Consider the following 28,000-nt stretch of genomic DNA (forward strand, 5'->3'; position numbering starts at 1 on the left):
GGCATCATCTCCTCTAAACTTGTTATTGAGCCTTCTCATTAAAGGTTAGGGTCCCATGCCTTGTTCTCACATAGCCATTTATGCTGAATTCAAGTATAGCAGCTATCATCCTATGTCATAATTAGTTGGATTTTACTTTCCTTTCTCCCCAAAAGACTGAAATATTTGAGGGCAGGCACTGTTTCTTTATCTCTGTATCTTTAATGCTAGCAAAATACCCAGAACATGTCGGATGTTTATTAGTAAAGAATCAATCAATCAGTACTTCCTCCCTACATTCCTCCATGTTTTTTTTTTCTCCATGTTTTTAAATAATTGCCTGAAATAAGTAACAACTCAGAGGAAGAAATTCTTACACAGAATGGATAACTCATCAGTTATCTGTTTACCAAAAAAATAAAAGGACAAAAGAAATGGGGAGTCAAATTTAGGAGCTTTTACAGATTGTTCCAGATAACACTCTGACTGTAAATGAGGAAACCTTTGGGGAAACAACTTGTTCGACTAAGGCTGTAATTTCTGACCAGTGAGTAAATGTGTTGCTTATTATACAAAAATTAGGCTGTTGTTATTAAACTTATAATTAATTATAATATACTGTTTATATAGGCTTCTCCTTTAGGAACCCCCGAGTATTCAGCATACATCATCAGCCTGATGCTGTATTTTTGCCTCATGTTAATAATCTTATGCATACTGATTATACCACCTGAGTACCTTAGAATCTGGATAGATATTATCTAGCAAATGAATATATTATACTCATTATTTTTAATAATCTCATACATTTAAACTCCCATAGAAATGTGTTGTCTTCTTATACAGCGACAGGTGGGTAACCAGATCTCCATTCAACACATGGAAAGTAGATCATATGGAGAATCACCCCAGGCTTTTACTTTTTGAAGATTTATTTATTTTTTTACTTACTTACTTACTTGAGAGAGAGAGAAAGAGAGAGTGCAAGCAGGGAGAGAAGGCAAAGGGAGAGAATCTTCAAGCAGACTTCCCTCTGAGCACCAAGCGTGACTTAGGGCTTGATCTCATGACCCATGAGGTCATGACCTGATCCAAAACCAAAAGTCAGCCCCTTAACCAGTGGAGCCACCCAGGCACCCCTCATCCTGGGCTTTTAAATGGAATTTATCCCAACAAGTTCATGATTGCAACATTTTATTTTTTATTTTTTTAATTCTAGTTAACTAACATGTAGTGTGATATTAGCTTCAGGAGTAAAATTTAGTGATTCATCACTTGCAACACCCAGTGCTTATCACAAGTGCCCTCCGTAATCCCCATCACCCATTTAGCCCATCCCTTGTCCACCTCCCCTCCAGAAACCCTCAGTTTGTTCTTTATAGTTATGAGTCTCTTGGGGTGCCTGGGTGGCTCAGTTGGTTAAGCGTCTGTCTTTGGCTCAGGTCATGATCCCAGGGTCCTGGGATGGAGCCCTGCATCGGCTCTCTGCTCGGCGGGAAGCCCGCTTCTCCCTCTCCCTCTCCGGCTGCTTGTATTCCCTCTCTAACTGTCTTTCTCTGTCAAGTAAATAAATAAAATCTTAAAAAAAAAAAAAAAAGAGTCTCTTATGGTTTGCCTCCCTCTCTTTTTTTTTTTTCTTTTTGCCTTTCCCCTATGTTCATCTGTTTTGTTTCTTAAATTCCACATATGAGAGGAATCATATGGTATTTGTCTCTCTGGCTGACTTATTTTGCTTAGCATAATACACTCTAGCTCCATCCACATTGTTGGAAATGGCAAGATCTCATTCTTTTTGATGGCTGGGTACATCTTCTTTATCCATTCATTAGTCGATGGATGTTTGGGTTCTTTCCATAATTTGGCTATTGTTAATAATGCCATGATTGCAACATTTTAATGTCATTTTAGATTTGACTAGTAACTCCACTGGGCCTAGAAGGGAGCAGCTATTTAATAAAATCATAAGAATGCTATTGAACTGGGGAGGGAAAAACCTGAAGCATTTTATGGCTCAGTGTGATAGAGTCCCAAGGAAGCCAAATACTGGTTTACCACATCTGCTGAAATGTTAGTTGCACCAGTGGCTACAAGATGGGGGAGCTCAGGAACCATTTTATCATTGCCGTGAAACTTTCATTTTCACTTTCATACGAGAGAGATTATTCTTGAATTGGTCAATCTCACATTTTTCAATGCATCTCAATCTTACATTCTCCAGTATATCTTGGAGATCTTTCCATATCAAAACAGGGAGAGCTACCTTAACTTTTTATTCAGCTGTGCAGTATCCCATTACTTAAATGTGTCGTAGTTTATTCTCCCAGTCCCTACTTATAAACAGTTTTCGTGATTTCAAACAATGCTCCAGTGAAAAACTTTGTACATTAATCATTTTGTAGATGTGTTGGCTTTCAGCAGGATAAATTCTCAGAAGTAAAATTGCTGGTTTGAAGGGTTACATTCATCCTAAATTTCGAGAAATTTTGCCAAATTGATTTCCAGAAGGGTCGTATTAATGAGCAGTCCCATTGGTAATAAGTGAAAGTATCCCTTTACCCCCAGCCTCAACAAAATAGTGTCTTTTTAGACTTTGGATTTTTGCCAATTATATAGGTAAAAGATGATATCTCACTATATGTTTAATTTGCATTTTCCTTACTATGAGTGATTCTGAGCATCTTTTAATGTGCTTGATAATTTGGGTGTTAATTTTTCTAAATGTGTCTGTTCATCTCCTTTACTTCTTTCTGTTGGATTCTTGGTCTTTTTCTTATTGATTTCTTGCTATTTATACATTAAGGAGATAATTCATTCATCCATATGAATATTGCAAATTCCTTTATCTACATGAAAATACTGCAAATATCTTTCATAGTTTACTTTTTAAAAAATACTGTTTATGGTGCATATATTTTTGCTATACAGAAGGGTTTTTTTAATGCAATCTTTTCAATTATGGCTTCTAGATGTTGAGTCATAGGTAAAAAGCCCTTCCCCATGCCAAGATTATGAAAGGATTTACGAATGTTTTCTTTTAGTACTTTGATAGTTTGGATTTTTATATTGAAAAATATGATTTATCAAATAAGAGTTTTAATCCAGAAGATATTTTCAGGATAAAGGAGGCTCTGAGGAAAGAGAAGCTCCAGCTGTGGTGGATCTACTATCATTTGCATAGTATACTAAATCTCATTCCTTTCTGCCAGTAAGATACAATACAATTATGATGAAAAAGAACAATCTGGATTTTAAAATTAAACTTTAAAATGACCATGTTTAGCTTTCAAAGGTGTTCACCTTTCTTCTTTCTATATTGCTCTTTATTTTATTTTTGTTTGTTTCATCATTTCTGTGAGAAGACTGTCTACTAGTAGAGAGGCCATAAGCTAATAGCATTATTTATTGGTTTCAAATTCTAGTATATTATGCAATTCAGCACTAAACCCCTATTGCTTGTAAAATACAAACTGGTATAAAATAGTGTATAGAACCTAGCCCTTGGAGTCAGAGGCCCTGAATTCATTTGCTGTATCCCAGAGCATCTCTCTTTGCCATGATTTCCATCTGTATAAAATGGAAAGAATGAGACCGTTATTTCAATAACAGTAAGAAAGCAAATAGGTGCATTTTGGAAAGTGCTTTGAGTTCTATAGAAAATGAGTTCATGAAGTTATTAGTTGATGGTATTTTCAAATTATATGATATATGAATTTTTGGAGGGAGGCTTTAGTTAGAAAACTTTTTCCCCCCATACTCCAGTTAATATTTGCTTACAATTCTTCTATATTTTGCTTTCATTTTCAAAAGTGGCCTTCCAACAAGTATCTGTTCTAGGTTCTGGGGTAAACAAATTAGACAAATACAAAAAGTCGTTATCTTCAAAGAGCTAGTATTTGGAGGGGAAGGGCAGAAAATAAACAAATACACACATAAAATATTAAGTATATTACAAGTCAGTAAGTGCAATAGTGAGCAATAAAGAGGGAAGGAGATGGGAAGTGTTGTGAAAAAGGACATTTCTATGATGTCTAGAACCAAAGAATTCTACGCATTTAGGAGTGGACCTTAAAGGATATCTCAGGGTTCCAAATACACTGAAATGACTATTTATATCATAGGGAAAACCAGAACTAAATATAGGTGAGTAACTAATCCTTAATGAAATATTGGCTCTATTCAAGGTCAAATGACAGCTTATGTCAAACTTTTTTACAAATATTTTACATGTACACAGATACTCACCTCTCTCATCTGAGCCAGACTCACCATCAGCCTTTAAACAACTCTATAGGATTTGTTGAGAATGAAGGACCAATGCTGATGTAATTAGGCGCTGATGAGATTCTTGTTTAAGTCATGTGATGTGATTAACCTCAATAGATGAAGCATGTTAATCTCAGCTGGAGTAAGACTCATTAGATATGAAGACCTTTTATCTACCACTAATGTAGCATCTCCCTATGATGTCCAAAACCTCAGAGGCTGTGACAGGTTACTCTTCACTGAAATTACGATGCTAGTGGGTTGTTTACTGAACTTTCTTTGGAGTTATATTCTTGACAGAGTAATGTTCTTTGGTTGGCACTTAAGTTCCCCTGTTAATCTAGTCCTAATTTACCTAAAAATTATCCATTTTATTTCTTGCTACTCCCTTTCACAAACTAAATGATTTGCTTTACCCAATGCATGATGACCTTTTTGTTCATGTGGTTTATTCTGCTTGTAATGCTTTCTCTTTCCTTTCCATATTTTGAAATCCCATCTATTCTTCAGTACTTCTGCATCTGGAATTTCCTTCCTTAGCCATTTCTTAAGGTCATGATTCATACATATTTAATCCAGTTAGCTATTTATCTATTTACCCATCTATCAGTTTATCAACTATCTATCATATGTCTATCTACCCATTCTCCTAAGGTACTTGGTATTTATTGTATAATAAATAAATGGATGAATGTTCGTGAAATGGGAATAGAGGACAGCTATGGAAATATGAACGAGTAGTAAAATAAAGGGGATCTCGAGTAGCTCCTATAGTCTGCTTATGACAAAATATTAAATGAGATATAAATTTACCTTGTTTGAATTGGTCTAGAACCAGGGAGGCTATCTGGCGGTTTCCCAGGCTGCAATCATGTGTAAAATAATCTGGAACAAGGTTTCCTCTTAGAATTTATAAGGAATACTTCTAGCTGATGTGTCCAAGCTACTTCATAAGAGTATAGACTTTGTCAACCTCTCTCACTTGATACCTGTTGGCATGCTAGGGTTGGATCTTGTTTCCTACCTGAGCTTTAAGCATAAGAAAGCTAATACATTTAATAAGGCTTTTATGCTCCTGATTAGTTGAACCTAGTGTTTTCAAACATCATTGCTTTTCTCAGGATCTGAGCAACAGATGGTCTATTTTTAAAATTCCATTCTTTCTGAATATTTTCCATAAAAAAAGGATGTCCTGAGAGAGGAAGAACTGAGGCATTAATTTAAGCATAAGTTCTAGTTCTTCATGAAAAAGCAAGCACCAAGATGCAGCTGGTTGTTAAAAAGAAGTGAATTGTGGGAGCATATAGCTTGGCCTCAGTCAGTAACATAACACACTCATGTCTGATGAGACTAGAGAAAGAAAATAGCACTTCAAGCCCAGAGTCCGGTTTAGTTATGAGTTGAAGGTGAAGTCAGTACTATTTAAAGTTTCATTTTATTTATAGGACTCATTAGTAAGTATAGGGTTTCCAAGAAGGTAGAAGACGTGGTTCCTGACCCAGAAGGCTTTCAATATAATGAATATGATGAATCATAATCAAACATACAAAGTAAGTAGGTTACTAATGAATTTATCTAATTGTAAATCTCAAATTTTCTAACTATTTTATATCATGTGTGGGATAGGGCTGTCAGGTATTGTTTCATACAAATTCCACTGGACCTCATAACCAGCTAAAAGAAAAGAATGAAATAATCTCTGGAAACTGATGGAGTAGATTCAGGAATTACCAGAACAAGGAGGCTGAGGAGAGGGAGACAAGAGGCTCTAGAAGTGATGCCAACACACAGACTGCTTCCAGTATAACACTCATAGACAACCTTCACCTAAACCCCTGCCTTACATCAAGTCTTCATCACAATCTGTTAGGAATCTTTTTCTATGATTTTATAATGTAATTGCTCTGTGATTTGATAATAGAAGTTAAGCCTATATATTTCCATAATCACCTTCTCTAGAACACATCCATTATGCAAAGGAGGGAAACATGTATAGCAATAATGATAATGTTTTATTTTAGGTGTACTAAGTGCTTTCACTTGTATTATCTCATTTGGTCCCCATAATAAATCTCTGAGGTAGGTGCTATCTATTTTAAAGGTGAGGAAAATGGAGTCCTAGAGAAAGAAATTTTATAACATTTTATTTGGAGTTCTCTCTCTCTCTCTCTCTCTCTCACACACACACACACACACACACACACACACACACACACAGTAATAGAAAGATAAGAAAGCAAAAAAGAAAGCTCTGGGCATGGTTTGCACTTCCGAGTAAGAAGTCATGTAAACCTACTCTGAAAAAATGATCTTAAGGGAGGTTTCAATCAGTCCAAGGTAAATGTGAGTCTTATCTGCCTGTTAATGAATTTGTGACATTTGACAAGTTTTTCAACATTTCTAAGTTTGGGTTTTCTCATATATAAAATAACAATAACAACAACAACCAGAAGAGTGAGATTTTGAGAATTAAATAAAAATAATATAAGTAAACTGCCCAACCCATAAAATCAATCAGTGAACATTAGCCATAATAAAAATAATTATTATCATTATTATCTTATTTTCAAGAACAGCAACAACAAAGGTGGGAAAATTCTTAAATTTGTTGAAAAGAGGATAAGGTACTTAAAAGATGAATGGTAACACCTAAATGTTTGCATGGAAGAGAGAGTTAATACCCATCCTCACACAATAATCCTCAATAAATAAAATACTGAAAGGTATTATAATCTATAAGTCAATTACCTAAGAAATAATACCAAGTATATCACCTCTCTATGTTCTTATTTCAACTTCCTTAGATTTGAAGAAATTCTAAGGCACAAGTACCTTGTAGGGAAGCATTTCTATGTTCAGAAAACAGAGCATTTCTGAGCCCTCCAGAAACTATTTTGGTACAAACACTATAATAATTGTAGAGCATCATGATGCTACTTTTGCTTCCAACTCCATGGAGATCACAAGGTCTCTATAATGAGATTCCAGATACTATTATGAAGTGGTGCAGGGTTCATGAGTTTCAGGGAGCAATACCAGGAAGGAAGACCTGTCCAGTTTTGAGAAATGTTACATATATCCTGTGCTGCTCCAACAGCATCCTAGCAATCAAAAACACTTTGCTGATGGAGGGTGTCCAGGAAGATATATAGCAGAACAACTCATAATGCTGTTCTGGGCCCCTCCACCTAAAAGAATGTAAAGAATCTTTCTACTTTCCCCAAAGCTGAGGTGAGAAAAGACTTCACAAACTGGACACCAAAAATTCAACAGTGGTTATTGTTGAGCTAGAGAATTACAAGGTTTTTTAAGGCTTTTTTTTAGTGCTTTCAAATTTTTTACAACATGAATTACTTTTATATAATCTATTTTAGAGATGATTCATTTTAAAATATCATATAAGTTTTTTAATACAGAGCAAAAATAAAGAAAATATTCCTTATAACCTTGTCACTGAAATATTCTTACTGGCATTGTTTTTAAAGCATATAATTAGAAATTCAAACAGAGGGGCACCTGCGTGGCTCAGTCGTTAAGCATCTGCCTTCAGCTCAGGTCATGATCCCAGGGTCCTGGGATCGAGCCCCACATCGGGCTCCCTGCTCCATGCGAAGCCTGCTTCTCCCTCTTCCACTCCCCCTGCTTGTGTTCCCTCTCTTGCTGTGTCTCTCTCTGTCAAATAAATAAATAAAATCTTTAAAAAAAAGAATTTCAAACAGAATAGAAAATATATATATAACCAAAAGTAAATATCTCCTTATCCCTCCAATCAAAAGTGTCTTGTATATTCTCCATGAAAAAAATGTTTATGTATATGCCAGTATATATACACATATGTCTTCATTTTATTCATGCAAGAGGATTTATTATATATGTCATATATCTTATCATATAACATATAAATCTATCTTATTCTTTTTTGGCAACTTCATAGTATTCCTTATAGGGGTGGACCACAGTTGTTTAACTAGTCACTGAATATTTGGGGAACACTATTATGTTTATAATCAGAAAAATTTAATATTTTTTTATGTGTTTGCTAGACCTTACCCTAGAGTAAACTAAAAGCTTTCTGTTTATTATATAGTCACAGGAGAAAAATCACTCTATGTGTATATATTTATGTGTGTATATTTGTGTGTAACATATTAGAGATGATTGCCTTGATCTATAATTTTACATTGTAAAATGTCAGAATGGCCACAGGCAAAGTGGATAGTGTTTCTTTGTAATCCTGGCTGAATTATGGCTTCACATGAAGTTGGCATACTTCTAGAGACTTTTAATGCAGTCACTGATTACAGTGGCTGAGATTTTACTGTGATTTCCATTGAGTTAAAACTCATTTTGTCTTCAAAACAAAAGTCTTTGGACTTCTGCAAGATGGCAGTATAGGAAGATCCTGAACTCACTTCCTCCCATGGACACATCAAATCCACAGCTTCATATGGATCATTTCCCTCTGAAAAAGATCTGAAAATTATATTAACTGTTCTCCACAACAAAGGCTAAAAGACCACATTGAGATGGATAAGAGAGGCAGAGACATAGTCTCACCAAAAACCCCACTGCTGGTGTAGCAACCCAGAGTAGGAGGGATCTCACCAGTCTGGCACTTCTCTGAGAGAAGTGAGGGGTTGGTGCCCCACATCAGATGCTCCAGCCCCTGGGATCTGTACAAGAGAGATGAGCCCCCCAAATTTCTGGCTTAGAAAACCAACAGGGCTGACCCTTTTAAAGGGTTCACATGCTATCTCATTTGCCCTGATATCCAGAGGAAAAACAGCAGTTTGAAAACACCTGTACTATAAAGACATTTATTTGCTAATTTGAAATCCTATGCTAGAGTGGCAGGAGTCACTTGAAATATGGCCAGGTGGGGGCCCTGGGAGATAACTATTTTTACACTCTCCACCAACCCTGTAGCACAGACAGGTTAGCTCAGACATGGCACCCTCCAGCCATCTTGATAAGACAGGCAAGGCAAGTGGTCACAGCACTATTCTGCTGCCTTGCTGAAGCAGGAGAGTGCAGGTGGTTGCAGGACTACCTCATTCCCAGACTGGGGCTGGTGAGCACAGTTGTAATATGCTCTCAGCCTAAAGTTGGCACATAGACAAGACACTGTTCCACTGCATTCTTGAGGCCATGGGTGTGCCCAGTCAAGACATTTACCTGCTGCCTTTCTGAAGCTGGCAAGTATGCCCTGTCCTTATACTCTCCAGCTGCCTCACTAAAGCCAGTGGGTGTACCAATCCACACAGGGGATGTCCCTTGATGGCCTGGCCCTGGAGGCCAAGGATGCTGGCATTCTTGAACTCCATGGATTCAGAAAGATAGTTCTTGACTGTCCACCACTCCCAGGGCACTGAACAGACAGCAGACTGAAACATAACCCCAGTCTTCCTGTGTAAAAGGCCTATATACTTATCCTGAAGCTTTAGCCTAAGGGATAGGCTTTAGTTTTCCTTGACATCTAGAAACTAATACGGTGCTCCCAGGGAATGTAAGCAGGGAAGCACCATCCTTGTACACCCCCTTGGCCTCACTACAGATTGACAAGACTCCAGAAAGGAGCCTATGCCCTCATTTGGAGCCCCAATGTTTGCAACTATTGGCCAATGGACACCTCCAGAACTCCTGGTCTGGAGACCAGCAGGGATTATGATTGCAGAGCCAAAGGACTATATATGTTTATATACTTTAAAAGCTACTGTCTGAGGGTCTGGCTTTCAATCATCCTGAAACTAGGTGCTCAATTAAATTCCTTTCCTTGGAACACTGACAGGTCTTGGCGTTCCTTCAACAATGGGGACATATCAAGAAAATCAAGTGGTTTAGAGAATCACAAATGTTTGAGGGACAACCAAGAACTAGGGCAGAGTTGAACAATAAAGTTTATTACCCACATAGGCCACTCCTTTAAGACTGAGGGAGATAGCTCTTTTGCCTTATACGTAAAAACAAGCACAGAAAGTCAAGCAAAATGAAGAAACAGAGAAGAGGTTTCAGTGAAAGAACAAGACAAAACCCCAGAAAAAGACCTTAATGATAGGTAGATAAGTAATCTACCTGATAAAGAATTCAAAGTAATGGTCATAAATATGCTCACCAAATGGGGAAAGAATGGATGAACATACTGAGAACTTAAACAAAGATAAAAAAATAATAAAAGAAAGTACCAAACAGAAGTCACATAGCTCAAAAATATAATAGCTTAACTGATAAATACACTGTAGGGATTCAACAACAGACTGGATGAAACAGAAGAATGAATTAGCAAGCTGGAAGACAAAGCATGGAATCACCCAAACAGAGCAGCAAAAAGAAAAAAATTAAGACAACTTAAGGGGCCTACAGGACAACATCAAGCAGAATAACATTTGCATTATAGGCGTCCCAGAAAGAAGAGAGAAAGTAACAGAAAACTTATTTGAAGACATAATGGTTGAAAATTTCCCTAACCTAGGGAAGAAACAGACATCCAGGTCTAGGAAGTGCAGGGAGTTCAAAATAAGATGAACCCAAAAGGATCCACACCAACACATTATAATTAAAATATCAGAAGTTAATGATAAAGAGAGAATCTTAAAAGCAGCAAGAGAAAAGCAGTAACATTACAAGGGAAACCCCATAAGGTTATCGTCAGATTTCTTAGTAGAAATTTTGCACACCAGAGGACAGTGGAATAACATATTCTCAAAGTGCTGAAAGGAAACACTTCCAACCAAGAATACTTTATACCCAGCGTGGCTATCATTCAGATGCAAAAGGGAAATAAAGAGACAAGCAAAAGCTAAAGGAGTTTGTCACTACTAAACTGGCCGTACTAGCAAGGTTAAAGGGACTTTAAGCTACAAAGAAATGGCACTAATTAATAACAAGAAAACCTATGAAAGTAAAAATCTCATTGGAAAAGACAAATATATAGTAAAGTAGTAGATTTATCACTTACAAAGGTACTATGAAAGTTAAAAGACAAAATAGTAAAATTAAAACTATAATAGTTAGGGGAGACATAAAAGATGTAAAGTGTACATCAAACATATTAAATGGTGGGGAGTAAAAACATAGAGCTTTAGAATGTGTTTAAACTTAAGTTGTTATCAACTTTAGACTGTTACACATATAAGTTGTTTCTATAAGTTTCATGGTAACCACAAAGCAAAGACTTATAGTAGATACACAAAAAATTATGAGAAAAGAATCTAAGCATACCACTAAAGAAAGTCATCAAACCACAAAGGAAGAGAGCAAGAGAAGAAGGAAGGAACAGAAAAACTATAAAACAACCAGAAAACAATTAACAAAATGGCAATAAGGATGTAGCTATAAATAATTACTTAAAATGTAAATGGACTAAATTCTCCAAACAGAAGACAAAGAATGGATGAATGAATAAAAAAAAAAAATAAGACCCATCTATATGTGCCTACAAGAGACTCACTTCAGTGTAAAGACACATGCAGACTAACAGTGAAGGGATGGAAAAAGATATTCCATGCAAATAAAAATAAAAAGAGAGCTGGTATATCTATACCCATATCAGACAGGGTGGACTTTAAAACAAAGACTGTAATCAAAGACAAAGAGCGGCAGGATGGTACATAATGATAAACAAAGAGGTCAACCCAGCTTATAAAGCCATGCAAATGTATATATGAACCTAACATAGGAACACCAAAATATATAAATCAAATATTAACAGACCTAAAGGGAGAATTTGGCAGTAATACAATAATAGTAGGGCACTTTTAACACCCCCACCTATATCAATGAATAGATTATCCAGACAGAAAATCAATAGGGAAACACTGGCCTTAAACAACACATTAGACCAGATGGACTTAATAGATATATACAGATATATACAGAATATTCTATCCAAAAGCAGCAGAATACACATTCTTCTCAATTGCACATGGAACATTCTCAAGGATAGATCATATGTTAGGCCACAAAACAAGCCTCATTAAATTAAAGAAGACTGAAATCATGTCAGAAGTCTTTTTGGACCACAATGGTATCAATTACAAGAAAACTAAAGAAACTACAAGTACCAGGAGACTAAACATGTTACTGAACAACTACAACTATGGGGTCATGCAACAAAATTGTTGCATTTCTATACACTAATAATGTTATACCAGAAACCAAAATCAAGAGAAAAATACCATTCTCAAAAGGAATAAGATATCTAGGAATAAATTTGACCAAGGAAATGAAAGACCTATACATTGAAAACTTATGTAAAACACTGATGAAAGAAATTGAAGGAAACACAAGTAAATGGAAAGATATTCTGTGCTTGTGGATTGAGAAAATTAATATTGTTAAAATGTGCATACTACCCACAGCAATCTACAGATTCAGTGCAATCCCTATTAAAATTTCCATGGCATTTTTTCACAGAACTAGAACAAATAATTCTAAAATTCATATGGAATCACAAAAGACCCTGAATAATCAAAGAAATCTTGAAAAAGAAGAACAAAGCTGTATGATATTGGCATAAAAACAGACACATAAATTAATGAAACAGAATAGAGAGCCCAGAAATAAACCCACATTTATATGGGCAATTAATCTACAATAAAGAAGGGAAGAATATATAACGGGGAAAGGACAGTTTTTTCAATAAATGGTGTTGGGAAAACTGGACAGCTACATACAAACAAATGAAACTGGACCATTATCTTACACTATATACAAAAGTTAAAATGGATTAAAGGCTTGACTCTTAAGACCTGAAACCATAAAATTTCTAGAAGAAAACATAGGCAGTAAGTTCCTTGACATTGGTCCTAGTGATGGTTTTTTGGATCTGACTCCAAAGCCAAAGGAAAGAAATGGGACTATATCAAACTAAAAAGCTTCTGCAGAGTGAAAGAAACCATCGACAATAGAAGGCAACTTACTGAATGGGAGATGTCTGCAAATCATACATCCAATAAGGGATTAGTATCCAAAATATATAAAGAACTCATATATCTCAATAACAATAAAATAAACAATACAATTTAAAAATGGATGGAGGACCTACATAGATATTTTCTAAAGAAGATATACAGATGGACATCAGGTGCATGAAAAGATACTCAATATCACCAATCATCAGGGAGATGCAAATCAAAACCACAAGATATCACCTTACATCTGTTAGAATGGCAATTATAAAAAAGATAAGAAATAACAAGTGTTGGCCAGGATATGGAGAAAAGGGAACCCTCATGCAATGTTGGTGGGAATGTAAATTGGTGTAGCCACTATGGAAAACAGTATGAAGGTTCCCCAGAAAATGAAAAATAGAGTTACCATATGATCCAGCAGTTTCACTATTATCTATCTGAAGTATCTATCTAAAGAAAACAAAAACACTAACACAAAAAGATATAAGCACCATTATGTTTATTGCAGCATTATTTATAATAGCTGAATATGGAAGCAACCTGTGTTCATTCATAGATAAATAAATAAATAAGATGTGGTATGGATACATGATGAAATACTATTCAGCCATAAAAAAAATAAAATCTTACCATTTGCAACAACATGGATGGACCTTGAGGGTATTATGCCAAGTGAAATAAGTCAGAGAAAGATATCACATGATTTCCCTTGTATGTAGAATCTAAAAAGCAAAACAAACTAAACAAAACTCAGACTCATAGATACAGAGCACAGGTTGGTGGTTGCTAGAAGGTGTGGGTGAAGGGGATCAAGAAGTACAAACTTCTAGTTATAAATTAAATGGCATGGGGATGTAATGTAAAGCATAGAGAATATAGTCAATAACATTGTATTAATTTTGTATGGTGACAGATGGTAACTAGACTTACTATGGTGAACATTTCCAGTGTATACAGATGTCATATCACCACGTTGTACACCTAAAACTAATATGATAATGTATGCCAATTATGTCTCAAGAAAAATAAATAAGTCTCTTAAAAACAGAAAATAATTTTATTTCCATGGCAGGAAGTCTTAATTCCTTTCATTTTATCTCCTAACATAAACAAAGAAAACTACTAAGAAATCATTAAAAAGTTGGTGCAAAAACAAAACCCCCTTTTGAATATATGAGCTACATAACTTTATTCTCCAAGTACTTGCTAAGGTCCCAGGTACCCAAGACAGAGCCAGATGCAGGAAAATAATTCATACCAAGACTTGTAATGCTGGTAAAAAGGCAGTTGAAGCTTTTTGAAACCATATTGCTGCAGGTTGAAAAAAAAAATTAACCTGTGTGCTTTTGAATAGAAGGAAGAATTTTGTTTGTGGGCATTGGCATGATTGCTCTATGTAAAATGTGGAGATTGCACAACTCTAATACAGAAAAGAAAATGTGCAAGCAAGCCATATTCTAACCTTGAATATGTGGTTGCTTTTAATGACACAGTGCATCGAGGTCAAGAGAAGGTGCCCTAGGCAGATGGAAGACTTTCAAAGTGAAAAAGTTTCATTTACATTTAAAATATATTGCATTTCACATGATTTCTGAGGAACACTTGGTTGTTCTAGTTATAGCCGTGGTTCATTTCTGTATTCATGTGTCAAGTAACTGACTCACCTCATATGCTTCCCTGGGAGGTGTTTTCTGTGGAAAGGCAGGGAGCAAGGGGTGGAGGAAGGTATTCCTTAATATCTTGTTACAAACCCACTAGGTGTCACTGCTTTCAGTAGGACTCTGGAAAGGAAACTGTCAGAGGACATGTCTGTGTCTTGGCAAAAAATAGACTTCATGGCACCTTGACTTTTAACCTCTAAAATATGTGGAGAACTGCTTAGGAGACGTTCTCATGTTTATTTTTGCCTGTGGTTCTTTCTTTTGAATTTTTTCTAAGATTGAGTTTTGCAGTATTTATATTTGAATTCTGTTTTGTTCAGAAATAGTTTGTTGAAGCTATTCTAAAACAAGTATCCACCTTAACTTTTTAAGTACACAGTGGAATTATTAAAGGCATTTGAGTGCTTTGGTAACACAGAATGCATTCACAAGGTTTGATCTCACATCATTTGCAAGGCGCTTTAGATATGAGATGCCGCATGCTTTCATGCCAGTGGTATGGAAGCGATTTTCTTCTTTCTTCTTCTTATCCTGCCTCTCATTCTGTGTTCTTTTTCTCTTCTTGCTCTTCCTTTCTCTCTCCCAGTTTCATGAAAATTCATTTATCTGTGACATTTAAAGACTCTGTCTGAGAGGTGTCTGGAGCTGTGGCTGGCTGTGTACATCAATAGTTTCTTGGAATCTGGCATTCTGTCAATATTTGGGGGCCTCAGTAACCGCACTTAAATGCACTGCCTGCCAGCCATCACTCTCTTGGTGTCTCAGTAACGAGTCCAAATGAATGGATATTAGCATGTCAACTTCTTTTACAACTGGCAAGACTTTGTTGACAGTATGTGGGCATCTTGCACTTACCTGCTGCACCTTTGTGTTTGTGTGCTTCGTTTATATGATGTCATTTTCCCCTCTATGTACAAAAATAGGAATCTTAAAACATACTATTATGAAACCGAAGTAAATGGCATCATTGTACAATCTTGATTTGCTGGGTTTTATAGTATATAGCTATATGCATAAGCAACACAGTCTTTATTATATTCTAGGTACTTCTTTCTTGCTTGGGTTATATTTGGACCAAAATTGTTGTTGCTATTTTATGGTAGAAATATATATGTTGAGATTTTATAGGTGAAATCTCCATAGTTTATGTATGAGCCTCGGGTGATTTAGCTACATAAAGAAAAAATACTATTAGGTTGGAAAGAAAAGATTATTCTCTGAAACAAAAACAATTTATATTTTCAAACATTTCTCAGTTATCCTTTCTACTCGTCAGTGAAATGGTCCATTTATAACTTAAATCATTAAAGCGTTATTATGTCAACTTTCCCATGAACTGCCCTAGATAATAGCATATTGGCCTTTCAAGGTTTGTAAGAGAGACCACTAGCAGGGCAACATTTTAGTTACTGAAATTTTGTGTGCTCTCAACCCATGTGTAATCATGACCATATCCAAAATGAAAATATGTCAGGAATCTGGGCTTTAAAGAAAGAAACATGGCAGATGAGAGTTTACCAGCGACCAGTCTTACCTTGAAGATCTGCATCCAACCTAGGATAGGTACAAAAGGATTTGCAAGCTTTAGGTCATGCTCAGATTAAATAATCCAGGTTTCCTATATCCAAGAGACTATTCTGGAACTATTAATGCCTCTGGATGGGAATTATTAACTGCTGCTTCCTTAGACTCATTGGACCAGTAATAACTCCTAAGTTGAATGAATTCACTCAAGCTTCATTTCATTCACAGATCTTTCCCATTCTGGATTTTCAATTCAGATCCCTAACATATGAGTACTTGTTTTCATATAGGATCTGCTGTATACCATGGCAAATTTTCTTGTTAGGACTGAAAAAACAGTACCTAATGAACAGCATTAATGCAGTTTCAGTACAACTGAACACAAACTCAGGACTTCTAGGGCCTTTAGTTATATTTCAGAGAAGGAAATACACATATTTATTTGCCTCATAATTATGAATCATATGTAAGGCTAAAAGTTCACTTGATCAGCTATAAATGCTGCCTCCAGATTTTATGTCATAATATGTAAATTGTTGTTTAAGTCCAATCAGTCATCATCTTCGATAGGATGAAGGCCTCTTGGGAGTGTCATATTAAACTAGACAGCATGGGTGGACAAAGAAATGTCACAAGGACTCCAGCCACCAAAAATCATCTGACAGTATAAGCGCAGGTCTTGAATTCAAAAAGGAAAAACAGGCAAAAGGATTGAGAGAACAGGAAAAAGGAAAGCATAGGTATACATGGATTTGTAACATGGCCTGCATCAAGGAATTTAGTATTTTTCTTCATAATTCATTTACAAAAAAATATAGTAACATGTATGGATCCTAATGAAATAAACATGCTCTCCTGCCTCTGTCTATACTTAGATTGTTTTTGTGGTCCCACAGAAGAGGGGGAAAAAATCCAATATATGGCAGTAATCATAAGATTTTTATACTACCAAAACTTCAAGATTTAATAGAGAACATTTTCAGCACCTTCTATGAACGGATTAGAAACATCTCTATTACTATCAGTAAGACTCATCTGCTAGGCTAAGAACTTAACCTCCTCTTGCTGTGGATTCAGAATTTTATGAATATACATTATATCTGTTCTTTATTATATACTGTTTGTTTAATGTTAGACACTAATCCTTTCTGGGACAGAGGAAGAAACCAGAATAAGATGAGAACGTAGAATCATCCTGCAGAATTTATAGCTAAGGACAGAAGGAATTTTGTTTTCTTTTGGATCACTTTAGACACACTTTGGAACTGTAGTTGAAATTTGATGGGCTGCAATTTAACCATCTCTTTCCATTAATACTAAAATGTTCTCGCCTAAAGCAGGAAAGATTTGGGTTCTTCTTCCTTAGAAATCCTAGCAACTTCTTTGCTCTTCCTTAGAAATCCTAGCTTTTTCTTTGCTGGTGTATATTTTGTCTACTGATCACAGAATGAAGTGACAGAAATGAGGACAGTGAGACAGAAGTCCTGAGGAAATACCTCTGATCCCACCTCAGCAAGGAAGGTGCATAAATTGACTCTTCAGCGTTGGCTACCCCTGGCAGAAAAGAAATAGCTGCCTGCCTGGATGGCTAATAAGCAAAAGAACACTTGAAGGGGTTGTTTACATAAAGTGAAATCTACTGTTGTTATGGAGATGAGGTATGTTGGTGATAAATATCACTCAAAGAGAGACCCACAACTCCCACCCTAAATGGCACAAGAGGTAAATGGCCTATCTAGTTTTAGTTTTGTTATGACCCCGTCTCAGGGACATCGTTACTCAGAAATCTGTCTCCCTCCTATTTTTTAGCCAATAAATTGTTTTTCTTATTCTGAGTTTAAGAATGACTGAATGATTTATATAACGATTACTACCTTGACCTTCATAAAAGTCTATTTGCCAACCTTCAACTTAAAAGGACCCTAGGTAAGAAGTGTTAAGGAGTACTTTTTAGGACTCACCTCCAGATCTAGTGTAAAGAAAAAGCGAATACTGAATTTTGGATGTACATACAACAGAGTGGGGACCATTGCCTTTGTTCTTTTTGAAAAAAATGAGCTTTTGAAATAACTATATGCTTCTCTATAATCAAAGACCTCTTTTTCCCAATAATTACAAAGTATATACTTTTCAGTTTCTACTCATGTAATAGTGACTTAAAAGCTACCTGCTTAACTAGCAGTCATGGATCCAGTGACCATATATGTGTCCGGAAGTAATGAATGTTAGGTTTTGTATGTGAATCTCTTAGAATTGTATGCTTGGAATAGACTAGATTAGGGCTTAGATTAATAGATTAAGTTAATTATAACAGATATAAGAATAGATTATGCTGTTAGAAAATATACCATAGACCTTTATAGAGTAAAATTATATAAAAAGAAGAGGCTAGTAAAAAATTGAGAATAGGTTGAATAAAAGAATAGATAGGACGAAGTATTTTAGAGGAAGATTCTCTAGAAATTTAATAAATGAGCTGCTTATTTAGAACATTGTTATATTTGTATTAAGTGTAATTTAAAAATAAGATCAATATAGAAATTCAAACTTTTGGCCATAAATGGTGCTCTGTGGCCAATCACCTAGGAAGGCTGCAGTTATGCTCTAGCTCAGCTTGTGGGTGATGACACTTTCACATCTACCTTCATTGTCTCTTCTCTGCCAAAATGAAACTTACTATTTGAGAAACTGTACCTGAAAACAACTATTTTAATACTTCTATCTGCAAGTTGACATGGAATCTAACAATCTAATTTCCATGCAAGGAAATATCCCAGGTAAACCCTGGTAAACTGATTTGTCAGTCTTCTGACAATGCTAGGACACTAGGTAATAACCAACCCAATGCCATCCTAATGTATTTCCTTTCTTGGCCCAGTGAGAGTTCTGGTGAACTAAGGCAAAGCTAGAGTTATGGTTTCACTCCACTTAACTAGCAGAGCTTTAAATTTTATCTCAAATGACAATCAATCAGTCAAATTTCTAATCTATTTATTTGGTGCCAGGCACTTTAGAATTCTAAGGAAATGTTTTTTAGGGGACCAGTCAATATGGAGAAATGTAGAAATGGTATGCCATTGGTGTCTGTCCTGCATTCTGGTCTTTGATTACCTTGATTATCTAGACACATGGTTTCCAATATGAACAAACTCAGTGTGGTCTAAATTATCAGTAGCATTTCGATATATCAAAACAAAATCCATTTTAATTTAAAATTATATTTTAAGAAGGAGTAAGCAGGGAAAAGTGATGCAAAATCACATTAACAACAGGACACCAGAGATTCTAAATGGTTGTAAATCACTATTTTAGATGTTGAGGACAGGGAATACATGCTTTTAAAGTATGGTGCTTTTATGCACAGTGGCCAAATAGCAATAATTTGAGACTTCAGAGAGAAGACAATCATTTGAAATAAACAGTAAATAAATAGAATGTCATTAAATAACGATTAATGTTAGCATTCTTCACAAGAGGGAAAACAAACCTCCCAAGTGGCAGTTCATTCCACTACTCCCATCACCACATATAAATATATAGAGAGAATTTCATAATAACTGTACTAGCTTGCATATGTTAATAGCTGCTAAACTAATACCACACACCTGAACATACATATCCATGTTGCTTACTTTATGTGGGACATTTCTTCTCTCTCCACAAATTAAAGAGTCTGCAAGGGAAGGCATTTAACTGTGTTTTTTCTGAATCTTCTTTTAAGTCTTGTATTTTCCATTACCATGATGGTTTGGTAAATGTCACTAATGGACTGAAAATAAAGAATGACTAGCTCTGTGGGCAAAATAGCATCTAGAAGTAGAGCATAGAAAGTTAATCAAGAGTGTGAGAGGTAAAACAGAAATTTAAAAATAGCTGTAATAGTGAAATGTATAAGAAGCATGTAAAATATAGACATTTCTACTATTTCCTCTGAGCATAGATCAGACACTTAATCATGCTTGTTCTGAATTCACTAAAATTTGAATGAGCATCTTAGAAAGAAAGAGTTATAAAACCCCTCCCAATAAAATTTTTAAATTTAACATTTTGAGAAAAAATGTTCTTTAAGGAAAAGTCAAAGACATTGAGACTTTTTTACTCATCTTAGAAAAAGGAAGGTTGAGATACTGAGCTAATACCAGTTTTTAAGCAAGTTAAGGGAAATAAGAAATGAGACTTTCTCTCTTTTCTTCACTGAGGACCCACTGTAATAAAATATGCTTATCCTATGACAGAAAATCTATAGGTTTGATAATGAGGTAGGTTCTTGATAATGAGGCTTCTGAATACTGAAAGGGAAGTTGTGGGACTGTCTTCTGTGAAGCTCTTTAGCTTAAACCTGATCGTTTCACATCTTCCTGTAACAGTCTACCTGTGTCAGGGAGAAGAGAAGGAATGATTTCTCTAGGTGGTTCACATTTTTCAGGAGTTTCCTCTCTCTCTCTCTCTCTCTCTCTCTCTTTGAGAGAGAGTCTTATGCAGACTCCACACTTGGTGTGGCTCGATCTCACAACCCTGAAATCATGAGCTGAGCCAAAATCAAGAGTCAGAAGCTTAATTAACTAAGCCATCCAGGCACCCCAACTTCTCTCTCTTTTTTAAAGTCACTGTTATTCAGAGGCAAAGCTGCTGGAAGCCACAGGGACTTCTAAATGTGCTTGGCATATGTGAAAGCAATAGCAGGACCACCAGGGTTTTAGTGGACAATTCTCAGGAATCACAGGACATTACCTTTGTTACATATGGTCACATATGTCGCCATCACACTATGTTCTGATCATTTCCTTTAACAACTGATTTACTGTAGTTGCTGTAGTACAGCTGCTGAAAGAAATGTGCTTGTGAACAAAGAGATTAGAGCATATTGTTCAGTGTTCTGTGAAAAGTTATAAACTTTTAGTGGAAAAGTTATCACATTTCACCCTCTGCTTGTTGCTGTCAGTACTCAAAGTCAAACCCATTACCATTAAACTTACATCATTCCCTTCCTACTGTACTAAGTGAAGTGTTTTTGATTCATCCCCCAAAAATGAAGCCAGTTAAGTGTTGGTGGTATCTGCTATAAAAAAAAGGGCAGAGGCCCACAGAATGTGATTAGGGGAAAGACATCCTCATTTAGGAAAAAAAAAAAAAATCTGCCACACTCTTTCTACTTGCCAAGCCCTCATCTAGGAACTGGAGGTACACAGGTAAATAAATTTCCGTCAGTAAAGAGTGCTCACAGACTAGTGAGAGAAACAGACATGTAAATAGGTAACTCTGGTACAAAGAGATATGTACTGGAGTAAAGGCATGTGCAAGGTACTGTATAGATTCACCTAGGACAGTTCTGGCTTGTGACTATGGTCTTGATATAATTATTCACAGAGGCCTTTCACAAAATATGTCCTGGTTTGGACAATAAATTATATGGTTACCCTATAAATAGCTGTAACCATCAAATCTGCCTGATGTTGTCTAGCAAGGTTTTCCACAGATTAGGACAGAAAATCAAAGAGATTAAGAATTCTTTGCCACACATGTTGTCTACATCCAAATGGAAATGAAAAACTTAGTAGACTGACTGACTTTCATTTCTTCCAGCATTGTCAGAGGAATAGAGTGGGAATTTAACTCAAGGGGGGTGAGGAGAGAAGGACAAAGCAGAACAATCTAAAACCCACTTATTGGTATATGATATGCACAAGGGGTATCTTTAAATGAGCCATTAAATTATGGATCCCCTAAAGCTCTCAGGATTGAAAGGTGGTGTGAGAAAAGACTAGAAGCCATGAAGGGAATTTTAGAAAGACAGCTTAAGGTTCAACATAAGGAACCTTATTTGGTGCCAAATTTTGTACAGAAGGGTTCTAAAGCAGCATTGGGTTGCCTATTAGGCTGAGCCCCCATGTCCCCTGTTGGTGTGCAGCAAAGGCTGAATGGCTACCATAAGCAAACTCAGGCACTAGGTCAAAACTCAGGCCACTGGTTATTTAGGGCTCTATACACATTGCTGATCCTATTATTTTACATTATGCATGGGGTCTTTTTGAGTAGCTTTTAAGTAAGAATACTATGCTTGGGAAAATGCCTAGAAGCTAAAACAAACAAACAAACAAAAAAGGTAGAAATATCATAAAAAACAAACAAAGCACAGTTTGTGTGAGCTAAATGCTCTTGTGACCCTCTCTGAACACACACTAAAAAGAGACCAGGGAATGTCAATACAGATTTCACTGAGCTTATTCTTTGCCACTCTTACAAGGAAAGCAGCTATTAGACACATAATATTCAGAGGACACACCTCCCTCAGAGGTTCCTACCTCTTGAACACATACTCATTTGCAGGCCAAGTTGCCTAGAAGTCTCTCGATTACCAGTTTGATTTGCATAGTTCTGAGTTACGTAAGGATGGGACCTGTGGCAAAGCTATCATTAAAGAGAAACAAAGCAGAAGACTGAACAAAGGATACATTCTGTGCAAAGTTTGAAGTTTATACCATCTCAGCAATCCTTGTCATGGTAAAAAAAGGTGTCCACCCCTTCCCCCACCTAAAAAGAATAGCAGAGAGTGACAAAAGGAGGCTCCCTGGAGGTAATACGGGAGCAAAGAGTAGGGGAACTAAAGACTGTACACATGAAGAGAGAGAAGGGAGTTGGCATGGACACAGGAGATGCGGCCAAACACCCTGCCTTCACAGCAGAGATACGTGATTAAGTTGGAATCACTTTCACCTCTTTCCCAGGGTATGCAAGTAGGAATAGGTCAGGCTGGGGCAAAAGGAACGACATCTTGACGAGGCTCAGCTTTCCCAGGGGCCTAAGAAAGGTGGCAGTACAGCTAGAGCCAGAATATTCTCACTGGTCTTTTATATGAAATCTTGAATATCTACATTTACAGATTAAAATGTTTTCCAGTACACCAGAGAGAGAAAAGTCTTCTGAAGGCAGTGGAAATGACTTTAGTTCTCCAGTGGTTAAGAGTATAAGGGCTTAAGAGTGAGGAAAGCTAGTTTCAAATCTGGGCTACTTAACAGATTTATGGTAACGTTATTTAAATTTCTCTAAGTTTCAGTTTCCACATGTTAAAAAAATTATAATGCATATACCATTGAGCTCATGTAAAGACTATATTACACATGTAAATTGTGTAACACATGTAGTGTCTGGCAAATAATTATTGACAATAAAATTTTTATTCAATGAGGACTGTTATCCATTTCGTAACATTGTCTGGTCACCCATACCAAGCTCTGCCTCATTTTACGTCATTACTTTCTGTTCCGTCCCTGACATTCCACACTGTTTCAGCTTTGACCTACTTCCCCAGATACTATGGTATCTGTCTGCTTCAAAACTTCATGCTTCTGTGTTCTTTGAAAGGTCTACCTACAATTATTTGTAAATTCAGTGCTAACAGTGTGCAAATATTTTTAAATCATAAAAAAATACATGGCTTTTAGGAAATACTATTCTTGTCCTTGAACTCTGAAGGCACTCTTCATCTCTGATAATATTGACCCTGAGCCCAATTCACATTGAGTGAACAAGGTATTATTATTTTATACCCTCTTCCCAGGAGGTTAAAATGACTCACCAGAAGTCACTCGGTGATCTCAGATGAGGAATCCAGTGAATCAGTCTTGAAATCTTAATCTGAAATCTGCCAGGATCTCCATTTACTGAGAAAAAGTCAGCCTAGAGAAGATGATCCCCAGTAAATTTTATATTATGATATTACTTTTTTTTTTTTTTTACCACATGCTTAAAATGTTTTCTGGGTCTGGACTGGCCCTCTGCTTACCCACAGAATACAGGGAGAAAGCTGTGTAAGTTCCCTTCTCAACAGTTAAAGCAGTCCTTGTCACCAAAACTATCATATGTTAGATCACATGTCAGTGTCTGTGACATAGTCAGGCCTTGGCTTCTCAGGATCCACTCATTACAAGTGAATTTATGTGCCTTGAAGCATATGGCCTTGATATATGATCCCAGAGCAAAAGAGCAAGGTATTTCAAGCTGGCCACAATTTTATTGACTCTCACAGGCTTGCTTTGTAGTCATTCCAATAAACTAGACGAGAAATTCCTGATGCTCCAAGCTATCCAGTCTACAGGACTCCATTTCATGATTCAGAGTCCAACTAAACAACTCGAGTGCTTTTGTGTGACACTGTGACCACAGGAATAAATAATTGCTTAGTAATTTTCTTTGAGGCAGAAAATTCTAAACATGGAGGAACCATTTCCCCTTAATGGGAGCCAGAAATCCTGTAAGTGCTTGAAATGGCATTCACAAGTCTGAATGGTAAACAGATAAAAACAGGAGCGCACCAGTTGCACAAATGACTTGCTTGTCACAAACTTGTCATTGCAGTAATCTAACATTTCTTTCCCAGAGCCCGATGGAAACGATGGAACAAACAGGCCCTGCTGACGTTTTGGCTCTGCTAAGCCTTCCTCGGAGCTAAAGCATCTGCAGCATCTTCCTGTTCTAGACCCTTTATCTGTTGAAGTTAGCTGATACTGTACATGTCAAAGAAATGTTTGACTATTGCATTAACAAGTTGATGACAAGCAAGTTATTCCTGCAACTGAAATACTGCTGCTGTTAGTGGGCTGCCATCTTGACCTTCATCTTCTCCTACAGAAGAACCCCAACAGAGCGGAGCACTAGGGAGATACCAGTATTGTTGCCCTCGGCTGTACAGATAAACAAGGACCACCTGTTTGGAACCTAGGCACAGCGGTATTGGGGGCACACCAGGCAATTCCATTCGGGTTATGGATAGGATTTCCTGGTAAAACATAAACGTTGCCAACACATTGCACTGTCCCAAGGATTCTCTTGCTGGAATAAAGGGAGCTGCACAGAAATTCATTTCCTACTGTACCTCCTCTATTACCCACACACGTGGGGGGGGACCCATATATACTTTATAAAATGTTAATAGCTGGGAAAGTTAATGAAAAGTATATACCAGCTTTCAAACCTCGTTTTTGCCAGTTCTTGGAGTTCCTCCCATCAGTAGCTTCTCTCCTAGCCTCCTCCTCATTCAGGATAGCATCTGGAACTCTCTAGACCTAGTCAGAGCCATGCTCTTGTCCATGAAAAGTCAGGTGGGTCCATTAGCCTCCTCACAGAAACCTTCGACAGCCCTCTCTAAGACACCACCACTTCATCTCCAACCTCAGCTGCCAGTAGGGAGTGCTCATACACTGTACAACTTCCAATTCTTGCCTCGCTGTTTGAGTAGCCCTCCTCCCTTGGGGGACCCATCCTTGGTGTTCCTTGAGTGTGCAGTGTGGTGGGTCCCAGGCTATCAGCGCACAGAGCTGAGCTGGAGCCTGTAACAGGAGCCTGGCCTGTTGTGCCAGAGTATTGTGTCTCCGCTGGTGCCCTGGGCGTATAAGCCCTGGGAACAATGGAGCCTTCACCCTCAGACTTGGCCTTTGCATAAAGCTAGGCGTCTCTTACTCATCAAGGTGTCAGGTGCCCTGTATTTTTTTAGACCCTCAGTTAAAGGTACATTGATATTGTCTTGTCTGGTTTAAATATAGACGAGAAAAACTTGCATTCTCAGACTTATTTTCTCCTGTTGCCTCAGGTGCTTTCATTTTTAAAAGTCTTGGGTAAAAATGGTTATCATCGTTCAGCCATGAGAACCCATATTTCTTGCCAAAGTAGTGACTGGGCTTACCTTTCTTTTAGATTTGGTGAACTGACCACAGTGCTGTCTCCCAGATGAAATGTTCTACTCCCATTCCAAATATCTCACACTGCAATCTATACCTCCGCTTTGTTACCTCAGAAGACAGGTGGGAAGGGTATGAGAGAGGGTCCTATTTTTTCCACAGTTAAGGATACTACCCCTGGAAAAGGAGGTGAAGGTAGTTTGAGGTAGGACACCTATATTTTCTGTAAAAGAACACATGTAAATGAACTATTGGAATTTTAAATGGAATTCTAGTTACTTTTTCTTTTTAAAGTTCCTAATAGGATTTCTGTAATGATTTTGTGTTTTATTTTTTTAATAGAACTTAAATGGCAAAGAAATAATATGCTATTTTTGATTCAGGAAAAAAATAAATAAAAGTCTTTTTTTATGGGAACTCTCTTTTTAAATACATGTTAGGGAATAGATAATGGCACCAACAATAAAAAATGTTCTCTCTTCCTAGTCTGAGGGATAGCTGATTAGTGTATGTGTATGTGTTTTTAATATGTATTTACTTATTTGATTGTTTATTTATTTTAAGAAAGAAAGGAAGGAAGAGAGAAAAGAAAAATTCTTATGCTAGAGTAATCTCATTAGATTCATAGGGTTTTAGGGCTGGAAAGGAACTCAGTGATAGTCTATGACTTTGTATCACACTCACGCTTGAGAAATGTGGATACTGAGACCCAGAGATGTTTAATAATGTGAACAAAGATATACAACAAGATTGTGGCAGAGCTAGGCCTAAAAATTTCTTTTAAACAAACAGTGTCATTTGAATAATTCACAATGATGTACTTAAGTCTAACGGGGCATTTGTTTTTGGAATAACTGGGGTTGTGCCCTGGCTAAGCCAATTTAGGGATGTACATTTGAATAGTTTGGAGACATTTCTTCCTAAGCTGTAGTTTATCTGAGTCACATAAGAAACCATTACAATTTCAATTAAATGTTTTCTCTTATAAGATTTCAAAGAAACACTTACCCCATTCCCATTTTGGCGCCTGGAAACATTTTTTTTTAATTTTATTATGTTATGTTAGTCACCATACAAAACATATATTTTTAAATGGGTCTGTTCCTTTAATAAGTATTCGTTTAAGTAGGTCATATTCTAACATTCTTGAATATAAAAAATCTTTTATCAGATTAAAAGAAATCTGGTTTTTATTCCCACTTTTAGCCACGTTTGAGTTGTTCCTTGTTAATTGTCAGTTTCAACAAAACACTGATTAAGTTAAAACATCAATGTTTTTGTTCATTTTAGTTCTTTTAGTTTAGCACAAGGGAAAAATAAAAAATGCATTTACCTTTTTGCAGCCATGATAATTACATACTCTATTTTTCATTTATGCAAAACTTTGTTTTTGAGGGTTTTCTTTTTGTTTCATTTCTCTGTTTTTGCATTTTCCAAACATCTGTACCGTGGCTGGTGGCGAGAGTAGCAGTGGCTGACACTTTTCCTCCATGCTTTGAGAGGAAGAGAATTGGCTGGAATAAAACCTTGCCTTCCACATGGTCGACTTGAAATACAGCATTGAAAAGGTATCGTCTCTTTTTTCTTTTCTGAAACCAGAGGTGAAATGCATGAGCAAATAGCAATGTTGATGCCCAACCACCTGTTGATTCATATCAGAAAAGTCCTTGGCAAGGCACCCCCCACTTCATCTTTTGAAACCCTGACTAGATGATTTCTGTGCATTGGTAGCATCATATCAACAATATGTACTGCTGGTGACTCACTTAAGAAAGCCTAGATTCTACACGTAGTCAAGAGATGAATTGAAAGTTTTGCTTTTGCTTTGACAAAACACTTTTTAAGTATGTTTGGCTGTGAAGTGTTTGCTGATTCCTGGAGTATTGGGATCTATTGTCAGGGACAGTGAAAAGAAGGTGACGCTAGAGCTTCCTTTCACCTTGATTAATTCTAGTTAGGAAGAGCTGTAGTCTTTGTCTTATCAATTATT

At 36.6% G+C, this 28,000-nt stretch overlaps 1 protein-coding gene across 8 annotated transcripts in view; it reads left to right on the plus strand.

Annotated features, from left to right (window-relative positions):
- Window positions 1–28,000, plus strand: part of LOC113916432 — a 729,899-nt gene that overhangs the window by 503,158 nt on the left and 198,741 nt on the right. For 4 of the 8 annotated variants that reach the window (XR_004819960.1, XR_003517935.2, XR_003517936.2 and 1 more), the window contains one exon: window positions 27,479–27,578. The exons of the other annotated variants lie outside the window; for them this stretch is intronic. Coding sequence is in view for 1 of the 4 variants with exons in the window: in XM_035726664.1 (XP_035582557.1) it covers window positions 27,549–27,578 (30 nt within the window). In the remaining 3 variants the exon portion in view is untranslated. The remainder of the gene's footprint in view (window positions 1–27,478; window positions 27,579–28,000) is intronic. 8 annotated transcript variants of the gene reach the window in all.

The sequence above is a fragment of the Zalophus californianus genome, chromosome 1 (genome assembly GCF_009762305.2).
Source record: "Zalophus californianus isolate mZalCal1 chromosome 1, mZalCal1.pri.v2, whole genome shotgun sequence".
Taxonomy (NCBI): Eukaryota; Metazoa; Chordata; class Mammalia; order Carnivora; family Otariidae; genus Zalophus; species Zalophus californianus.